At 38.5% G+C, this 11,226-nt stretch overlaps 1 protein-coding gene across 1 annotated transcript; it reads right to left on the bottom strand.

The window, feature by feature from the left end:
- Window positions 1-8,170: 8,170 nt before the first annotated feature.
- On the bottom strand, window positions 8,171-11,006 carry LOC127811145 (ribosome biogenesis regulatory protein homolog). The gene is made up of 2 exons (XM_052350854.1): window positions 10,861-11,006; window positions 8,171-8,492 (listed from the first exon to the last, which is right to left on the bottom strand). The coding sequence occupies exons 1-2, from the start codon at window positions 11,004-11,006 to the stop codon at window positions 8,171-8,173; spliced, it is 468 nt and encodes a 155-aa protein (XP_052206814.1).
- Window positions 11,007-11,226: the final 220 nt, after the last annotated feature.

Here is an 11,226-nt window from a genome sequence, read left to right on the forward strand (position 1 = left end):
TAACAGGGAACGGTTGTAAGGCCCCTACCCAGGTCCCCAAAGAACCAGAGTGGGTGCCCTACTAAAACAGAGGCAACCTGATCTGAAAGGACCTGTCATGCATGCCACAGATAAATATCAAGAGAAAACTGCTAAAAGAAACTTGCCATCCCGGCATGCATATCAAAACCTTAACTTGCTATACAATAACTGATCTCCAGGCTTGCATAGCCCAGGCATGCATAACATACAACACTGGCACACCGGCCACAAAATAAACACAAACCATATAAACCCAAATAAACCAATGAAAATATAGTCCGGAAGCGGCAAAATTAACAAAAAGAAACCCCTAGGCTGACAACTGCTAGGTCTGCATGGCCTTGTACACCGTCTAACCCGGAAGTCGAGACCCACTTGACTCGCCCACAACTAGATCATTGCCTTTACCTGGAATGAAAAGAAAACAAGTTGAGTCCAAATGATTCAACAAGCTCATATAGAAATGAAGGACGAAAAGAATAGGCACTAAGAGTAAACCTGCATCTCAAGTGCATAACAAATCGAAACTCATGCCGAGCATGGCAACCAACCATACATCACATGTCCATGAATCACATGACAGCTATGCAAAACTGCAACATAATAAAATATGCACATACTGGTCCTTGGGGCCCACATAACACACACGGCACCCAAGTCCCTATCACAAACCTGCTGTTGCCCTGAAAGGCAATTGAACCTATAACTCGAGCTGAAGCTCAATCGAGTGGGAGCGACCCACAATCGTCTCTACAACTAGAGCCAAAGCTGAATCTGGAGCCGAAGCTGTAACTGGAGCCGAAGCTATAACTGGAGCCGAAGCTGTAACTCGAGCCGAAGCTCGCTCGGCACGCTAGAACGTTCGAAAAACATTACAACACACACACACGGCTCCAGTAACCATGCAATGCAAAGATATAATGCAATGGCATAATGAGCATAAACGATGATACATAGCCCCCATAAGCTATGCATAAAGCCCTGCTCACCCATATAGGAAATCACATACAATGCAGTGCTCATGTAATGCAGAGGCATAATGAGCACAAACGATGATACATAGCCCCCATAAGCCATGCATCATGCCTTGCTCGCCCCGAATGGAGGATAAATATACAATAATATGCCCCATGGCCAAGCACACAATCACATGAAACCCCCATATGCATATCCCAAGCCCATGCATGCATATGAACTGACAAAATAATGGTAATAAAAGAAACACATGCAAATACTCTCGGCTACAACAACCTCCAACAAGAACCTACCCACAGGTTCCTAGCTTCATTCCAACAATAAAACAAAAGGGAGAATCGAACCCTTCAAAGCTCACAAGGAAAAACCCACCATCTGGCAAGGATCAAACCAAGATGAAGAAACTAACTAGAAACAGGCCTATAATCCTCGAATGAAAGCATCTACAACTCAACAGAGCAAATCCTCAATTAAAAAGCTTACAGGGAGAATATCCTCAATAATCCCTCATATAACAAGCTTCTCTAGAAACTCAAAATACAACCTCTAAAGCAACACCATAGTAAGGAAAATAAACCATTCTCAAGAATAGGCTCACCATTTCAAATCGACCCAACCAACATGAGGAACACTAGCAAACATCAAGCCTGTAATCCCTAGATGAAACCTCCAGTTCAACACCCAACCAGTCAACATCAAAATAAGGAGGTAACAAATAAGGAAATAACTTAACGACAGTAAGGGAGATAAACTGAATTTGAGAATGGAAGCATCTATCACATGTTATCATCTAGCATTAGAGAAGTAATAAGGGTAGCTAATGGAAAGAAAGATAAGAAAGGATGGAATGCTTGCCTTTGACAATTTCCAAGATGCCTCGATTAATGTGCCCGACCTGGATTCGCGCACAAATCACATCACCTAAATCATCAAAGCACCCTATTCATCATTTTATCCCAATAAACATCAAAACTTATTTTTCCATATTTTCCTTGCATTATTCTCTATTTTTCTCCCATTTTCCTCATTAATATTCTAAAATAAATATCTACTTAAATATTCCACCAAATATTTATCCATGGAAATTCATCAAATAAAATTCTAAGAATAGTAGAAATTCTAAAACTTACCTAGGCTTAACTTTTAAAGACTCATTGATGCGCGTGTATTGACCTCGAAATGCGTGCCCGAACCGTTTTTCTTGCCAAAAATTTCAGAATATTAATATAACACCAATTCCTAATTTTTTTGGAATTTTTCAGAATTATTTCACCATTTTTTCCATTTTCTTTCATTTTCTTTTCTTTTTTTCATTTCTCTTACTATTCATCATCTTCTTCCACCGTTTCTTCTCCGCGGCTACAACGCGCGAAGCCTCCATGGCTGAGAGAACCAAGCTCCATGCGCGCATGGTAGCATCGCCGCACGCCCTCAACGCTCGTCGCCGTCCGCACCAACCCAGCCGCGAGCCACCACTCGCGTCGCCTCCGCCTGCATCGCAGCCATCGCGGCTGCTGGCTGCCTCCTGCGCACAGCCACTACCCAAGCACCAGCTGCCTCTTCTTCTTCTTCTTCTTCTTCTTCTTCTTCTTCTTCTTAGCCACGAACCGCTACTGGCCAGCTGCTTCGAGCGCTTGCCTTCGGCCGCGGCTGGTTGCCGCTATGGCCGCGCCGGCTTCTCACGACCGCCTCCCGTGCCTCCAATGACCCCTCCGACCTCGCTGAACGTCTCCACCATCATCCTCGGCCTCCCGCGCACAGCAACGGAGCTATTGGCCGCGGCTAGTTGCTCGCTTCAACGAACGACCCTCTCTTTTGGTGAAAGACACACGACCCTCTCTTTTCCTCATTTGTCTCTCAATCATTCTTCTTTTTCCCCTTTTCCCTCTCCTTTGTTCCCTCCATTCTCTCTCTTCTTTCCTCTTCTGAGAATTCTTCCTCTTATTTCTTCTTCTTCTTCTCCTCTATTTTCATTTTCTTCATTTGAAGCAAGGGTGAGTTTCAAGTTCTTCTTGGTTTATCTCCATCTAAAGAAAGGCAAGTTCTCCTTGTGTCTCTCTTGTTATGCAAGATTCCCTCTCTTTATTTTGATGTATAAGTTTCTTGTTTAATTCCCTTCATTTGAGCCCCTAGTGGCCTTGCTAAGTTCTGCCAAAGAAATTCGTAACTTACTGCTCCATGTAATTCGACCTTGGGTTTTTGTGGTATAACTTTCTGTGGTTATATCCGATTTACAATCCATTTGTTTCTTTTCAAACTAGACATCATAGGTTTTGTTTCGGTATAGGATTTGAAATTTTTTGTCATGATTTGAACCCATAAAAGCCTTGTTGAATTTTTTCTAGAATAATGTAATTTTACTGTAGCAATTCTGCCTTGCTTTGGTTTTTGGACAATAACTCATTGTAATTATTTCTGATTCTAAATTTGATTATTGTTTCAGAAACTAGAGATCTAAGGCTTCAATTTGATATATCTTTCATGAAATTTGACTGAGAAACGAGCCCAAAATAGGCCTTTGAAGTTACCCTTCAGAATCTGGAAATTTCCTAAAAATTGTATAATTAATCCTTTTTGTGTGAGATTTTTCTTAATCGTTGACGATTGACATGAAATTGGGATATGATTATGTTGAGAATCCGTGTGAGAAGATGAGGACATCAACAAGGCATGCAACTAGAGATAGAGATGAAGCCAAGATGATGCGAATAAAGCTTCTAGATAAACTAGAGAAGTTATAGGAGATAAAAGATAAGTTCCTAAATAATAGAGATAATAGTGTATATATCTTAGAATCTGAAGATTTTTATAGTGTTGTAGCTAAGTAGAATTCTAACATAAGTAGGATCCTCCTATATAAAAGTTTGCCTATGGTCTAATGCATTCGAACGAGGAATATTCTTTTCGAAGTTCTATTCAACCTAAGTGTTTAAGCTTAGGTGTTCATTTTGTTCGTGGTATCAGAGCTCGATTCATCCGAGTATGAGTTATTCAGCTGTATCCCTGCAGTAGCCATGGCTACTCCAACATCTACGGCATCTACAGAATCATCCCCTGATCCTAACTCTCAACCGATGGTGAATCAAGGACTGCCCCTATCATTCGAGAGCCAAAACCTGCAGATCACTCAACACCGATTGAATGGCCGTAATTTCCAAGAGTGGTGTCAATCGGTCACATTAGTGATAAAAGGAAAATGTAAGTATGGCTACTTATCTAGGGAGGTTGTTGCACCACCAGAAACTTCTGCTGATTACCAAAGATGGGAGACTGAGAACGCGATTATAATGGCATGGCTCATCAACTCAATGGAGCCGAAAATTGGTTGCACATACCTCTTCTACAAGACAGCAAAGGAGGCGTGGGATGCAGTCCAAGAAACATACTCTGATCTCAAAAATACTGCCCAATGTTTCAAGATAAGATCAGCCATTAGAACCACTAGGCAAGGTAATATGAGTGTGACTGAATATTACAATACTTTGTTAGAACTTTGGCTGGAGATTGATCTCTTTTATGATCCAAGATGGGAGTGCACAACTGACAGTATGAAGTATGGCAAGATGCTAGAGAAAGAAAGGATTTTCGACTTCCTCCAGGGTCTTAATTCCGATCTAGATGAAGTGAGGTGCAAAACCTCCCTTCTTTTTATTGAGTTGCTCGCTTCAACGAACAGCCATGGCCGAGCTTCAAGCTCCCTTACTCTCTCTCTTCCCTCAAGCTCTCGGTTTCTTTCTCTCGAGCTCTCTTCTCTCTTCTCTTGATCTCTCTCGCATGCTCTCTTTCCCTTAGCTACCATCTTCTCCCACTCTCTGTTTTTGGCCATGGCCGAATCTGGGCTTCCAAGCTTGCTGTTATTTCTTCCTCACTCTCTCATTCCATCTCTCTCTCTTTGCTCTTCTCTGTATAAATGCATAGGCGAGCACCCCCGACAACTCTCTCAATTTCTCTACAATCCAACAGCCCAAAACCAACATGCTGAAATTTGCTCCCTCCATGCATGCAAACAGCCTTCTTGGGGTTCCTTCACGCATGCATTGCTTATACATATATATAATATACATTTTATATATTACACATTTAGTCCCCACTTCTCATTAATTACACTTAAGGATTCTATTAATAGCACTAAGGGAATCCTTAAATTGCATATACACCCTCTAATGGTTAATTAATTTGCATTACGATGCTTTAAAACCAAAATTAATAATTTCGGATTTACTCGATAAAATTGATTTCGCCCCTGGGCCCTCACCGGGCCCTTAATTCATTCTGAAACTGCCTCAGGGTTGATCTTTATGAAAAACCGGAGCCCCCTCAGCCTTCCGTTGACTTCCTAGAAGTCCCCTACGACGATTCGATTTTTCAACCTCAATCATAACTGTATTTTACCTACACCGAAAACCATTTTAATTCTAATTTCTTTTAATTCCATAAATCCTATCTCGAAATGCTCATCAAGACCATGTCATTTTCTGTAGACATTCACTCTCCGGTGCACTCCCTACAATCAATTCGGCAATTTATTTTGCTATCAAGCCATTTTTCGGTATTCTAACTCACGCATACTTTAAGTAATTCTTGAAGAGTATAAACTTTAAAGTTCTATTACTCAAATGCATTCAATCTAAACACGGCAATCAAGATTATAAGTTGATGGAGGAGCCTATTAAAAGCTTACATGATGATTTGAGGGTGATTTGTAAGCATCCAAAAAAGAAACAGGTGACCACAGAGGCAAATTGGTCGACAGATATGGTGCATTTGTCAATCGCCAGAAGCTAGTGGTCTCAATTGATCAACAGCCTCACCCCCATCAGTTTAATTATAGAGGTTTTTAGGTTTTTATGCTTTTTTTTTTCTTTATTTCTATTGTCTTGGTTCTGATTTTTGAACTTAAGTTAGCTGTTTTGTTTTTTCTTAGTTAGGGGAATGAAGTTGGCAGTAGGCACATTTATTCTACCTCCCTCCCTAAGTGGTGGAGTGGGGGAGTGTTTGATTTCAGCTCTTCTTTTATCAGTTTTTATTATCCATTTCTTTTTCTATTGAACAAAATGAAAAGAAAACCTCCCTATTCCTTTGATTGAAAATCTACATGACAGTTCAAATGAGAGGCTTCAACATAAACAAGCTAAGATTATCATGTTCCCCCATCTCTTCTTTTTAACTAATTTTGGTGGAGCTAATAGTATAGATGCTTGAACTTGCCTTATTATAGTTATGCCTGCCAATTGGCTAGATGACTGAGGTCTAGTTGTACTCTAAGAAATGGAGCATGACTTGTCAAGCCCGAGCTCAGCTCGTATGGTGACTAGCTCCATTTTCCTACCTACCTAAAAGTATCATTTTGTCTAGAGATGTGTAAGTTTAGGCTGTGTCCGTGGGTGAGAAAATGATATCTTATGAGTGCTGAACACGGGTGAGATGGCCATCAACCTGGTAGGCGAGGCTCAAATTGTTATTGCTTGTTGATGTATTTTCATGATGCATATATATTCATGTATGGATGTATTGGCCGTGGGAGCCTTGGGAATTATATGGAAAATTCCTTACTATTGGTGCATGTGCATGACCATGGAAATGATTACATAGTATGTATAATAATCACGGCATGAGAAATTGATGTAAATGGAAACTTATGAGTTGTGTTATACTGATATCTTCTCATACAGTTATTGTTTACTCTATCTTGATTATCTATGCATTTGATTCTATATCTCCATGCTTTATAAATATACTTGTTGAGACTTGCGACTTACCTTGTTTACTCTCATGTCATTATTGTTTAAATGCATGGGAAAATAAAAGGAAAATGTGGAATTAAAATGGAAGTCAAGTAAGGTAAATTGGTGACACTTGGCAAGATCTCATTAAAATGATTTGATTAAATATGGGAATAAGAAATTGTTGTATTAAGTGTAAGTGGGACACTTGGCATGATCTTGTGAAGTAAGAGTGGGATTAAAAGTAATTCAAAAAAGAAAAGAAAAATAGTCTCTCAAGCATTAAATGAGAGTCATTATGGTGTGAATTAAAGAAATTTTTTATTAAATAGAAAATTAGTCATGCATTTATGTGAAAAAATAGTGAATTAAAGTAAATACAAATTAAAATGGATTATGTCTTTCAAGAGTGATTTAAATTAAATCAAAAAGAAATAGATATTAGTCTCCATTAAATGCTTGAAAAATTATGGGATTTAAATTAAATGAGAAATGTGAAAAATAGTCAATCTTGAAATTAGTCAATATTTATTTATTTTGAGAAATTGGTTAATTATGGGAAATGTAGCCTTGATTTAATGGTGGTGATTGAGTCTTGAAATTTGAAGAAATCCAATGGTTGAGATTTAAGTCTACCAATGGCATGGATTGCCACATGGGTAGGATAATTTCAAGAAGAAAGTTAATGGAGGGTGAGGATTTAACTTCCAAAGAAAATCAAGGGATGAGATTTAAAGATGCTAGGTCTCTTGGATTGTGTTTCTCTAGAGAGTAGAGATTGGTTCCCTTAAAATCAAAGGCTAGGATTGAGTTTAGCTAAAGCCCAAGGATTGTGCTTGTATTTGAGGGTTGAGATTGAGTCTCTTAAATCAAAGAAAAACCAATGGCTAAGATGGAATCTTGAGTTTTGATATGGATTGAGTAGGAAATCTCTATCAATAGGGCGCGTCTGGGCGGCCGTTGCCCCCCTGTTGCTGTGTTTGAAATTTTTTTTTTTTCTGTTTATTTAATTATGTATGCTAATTTGGGAATTTCTAAAATAAAAGCATGTTTAAATAAATAAATAAATGAGTATTTAAGCCTCTAAATTAATTATTAAATTAATGTAAATTTTGAGGTATTTGTGGAAAAATCCCTATATTTTGGAAAATAAATAAAGAAATATTTTCCTTAAAATTTGCAAAATGGATGAGGAAGTTTGATGTTTGAATTTCAAAAATTTATTTCCTAAAGTTGGAAATAATTTTTTTTTAAAATACTACTGATGTTTAAAAATTTTATTGTATAATTAATAATATATATAATAAAATTAATTATATATATTATTAAAATTGTGTTTATCTCTTGTTGGGAAATGTATTATTATTGATCATTAGTGATATTAATAATAAGTTAATATCACTTTGTTTTAACAAAGCCTTGGTAACAAAACAAGGTCAGGTTTTATAGAGCTAATTTCGTTTCAATTTTCCTTTGTTCGAAGATGATCCCTTTTTGGATGTTTTCTTGAGAGGTTTCTTCTTTACCTTGCGATATTTCCCTTCATGCTTTGGGGGCTTTTCTCCTGGAAGCTTCTTGTCAAATTTTTCCCCATTGGCAGTTGAGGTTGCAGCCATGCCAGCAACATTTTCAAGTTCTTCTTTACTAGCTTTCTTTGGTGCGGCTTGAGTTCCTGTTATGGGCAGAGATGTAGCAGCCAATTGAATATGGCTGCAGATTGAACACAATATTTTGTTGGTGTTATGATGAATGGGATAAAAATAACCATAATTTCTTTATGCACAATCAACATAATGACAACAGGGTAAGAGTCCATGGTGCAATCAGTATATTTAAGCCCAAGCGCAGGATCTAAAAAAAAAAAAACATGATATTCCTAAAATCCTAAGAGGTGACATGTCTATTCAATTCATGCAGACTCCTTGCTCCAGATGAATCAACAAAATGCCCCCCTGCATCAGATATCATTATTTAATAGAAGCAAAAGAGCAACACAACATTGAATATCAATCCTTATTCCATTACAACAGGGAAGAAGAATAAACAGCAACGGATATAATTTGTTCTTCAATGAATTAGTTTTCCACACAGTTGGACTCTACAGGTAACTACAATAAGATTACCACTTAAATAAATACCATCAGTTTCCTTTGCCTCAATGATGGCAACATCTCTTTCATCATTAACACGATCATAACCATGGCGGCGCTTCCAAGTACCAAGTCTGTTCTTCATATACAAGCTTGTCTTTTTTGCACTTTACTATACTTGGAAAATCCCAAAACAAGATTGAAAACTAAAGAACTCACAGAAGTATATCAGTTCACATAATAACTACTTGACAGTGCATTTTAAATTTTTACTATGTCTATAGGAAGTCTTATTGACTAACCTTTCCTTTCAGCAAACAATTCCCATCTCGTAGGAGGTTTTTTCTTTGGCAGTTGATATAAAAAAGTTCCAATAAGAAGTCAAATCATTTTCCTAAAAAAGAAAAGTGCAAAACATAAACAGCGTCACATGTGTTGTTCCAGGGAAAGAGGAGTCAATACTAATGATGAGCCAGTGACTTTGAAGATCCAATCATGCAATAGCAATTAAATGCAAAGCGTTTGTTTCTCAAAACCCCTAGATTGAAAAGGAAATTATAATGTATAAGCAGATGATGGTGCCAGGTATACTCTTGTCGCCCACAACTAATAATATTTTGTTGTGGCTTATTTTGGAACTGATACAGCGGTTTTTCAAACACCACTCTTGACTGTTGGTCACAATTTTATTGCATTTAGATCTAGATATCACTCCCTAATAAAGTGCTACTGTGTTACCTTTTTCTATCAATTACTTAACAATTTGTCTCATGGACTAGTCTCTGGAGTGCATCTTAGAACCTCTAAACATGCTAATTCTACAATGGTGACAATATAAGATGGTTCTAAATTGAGAGAATAACAAGCAACATCTACGAATGTAATATACTTGCAATCATTCACCATTTGTTTCTCTTGTCCAGGTTTAATGAGCCTACCATGGATAAAATCCGTGTGATTTCATGGGAGGGGGGGAATATGGCCGGAGACTCCAAGGACGAAGATGTGGACTCCGTGAAAAAGGTACTAGAGGACGAAGATCCCATTGTCTTCACACCCAAGGACCAAGGAGATGTGCTCCTGCCCCATGATGACCCGTTGGTGTTCTTGCCCGTTATTACTAAACATCCTGTTGAACGCATCTTGGTAGATAATGGGAGCTCTGTGAATCTGCTGTATTGGAACTACTTTGAAAAGATGCACATCACACACGACTGACTCAAGACGGTTACGTCATCGTTGTACAATTTTGCGGGGGAAGCAGTTCCCATTGTAAGGTCGATCCAGCTTTCGGTCACTCTAGGGAGCTACCCCCAAGTGGTTACTAGGCAGGTAAGCTTTATCGTTGTCAAGACCTTCTCCCCCGCTTACAATGTGATGTTCGGGTTCGCTACTCAACGCCATGAGAGTAGTCATCTCGCTAAGTGAGGGAAACCAAAAGCAAGCCAGAGTATGTTATGTAAGCTCCACTAAAAGCAGCAAAGGGAAGGCAAAGTCGACAACGGGGGAGACTTTAATGATCAGTGAGCAGACTCTCGAAGCTAACAAGCCCCAGCTAGTAGAAACACTTGAAGGAATCCCTCTAAACCCCGACGATGGTGACAGAAAGGTGCATGTGGGGAGCCAATTAGAGGGTCTAGAGAAAGAAAAGGCCATCAAATGCCTACGATCTTATGCGGACGTATTTGCTTGGACGCCGGACGACATGCCTGGGATTAATTTCTTTATGCACAATCAACATAATGACAACAGGGTAAGAGTCCATGGTGCAATCAGTATATTTAAGCCCAAGCGCAGGATCTAAAAAAAAAAGGTCCTGCCAAAATAACATGATATTCCTAAAATCCTAAGAGGTGACATGTCTATTCAATTCATGCAGACTCCTTGCTCCAGATGAATCAACAAAATGCCCCCTTGCATCAGATATCATTATTTAATAGAAGCAAAAGAGCAACACAACATTGAATATCAATCCTTATTCCATTACAACAGGGAAGAAGAATAAACAGCAACGGATATAATTTGTTCTTCAATGAATTAGTTTTCCACACAGTTGGACTCTACAGGTAACTACAATAAGATTACCACTTATATAAATACCATCAGTTTCCTTTGCCTCAATGATGGCAACATCTCTTTCATCATTAACACGATCATAACCATGGCGGCGCTTCCAAGTACCAAGTTTGTTCTTCATATACAAGCTTGTCTTTTTTGCACTTTACTATACTTGGAAAATCCCAAAACAAGATTGAAAACTAAAGAACTCACAGAAGTAGATCAGTTCACATAATAACTACTTGACAGTGCATTTTAAATTTTTACTTGAAGGAATCCCTCTAAACCCCGACGATGGTGACAGAAAGGTGCATGTGGGGAGCCAATTAGAGGGTCCGGAGAAAGAAAAGGCCATCAAA

The sequence above is a fragment of the Diospyros lotus genome, chromosome 10, assembly GCF_014633365.1.
Source record: "Diospyros lotus cultivar Yz01 chromosome 10, ASM1463336v1, whole genome shotgun sequence".
In the NCBI taxonomy this organism is placed as follows: domain Eukaryota; kingdom Viridiplantae; phylum Streptophyta; class Magnoliopsida; order Ericales; family Ebenaceae; genus Diospyros; species Diospyros lotus.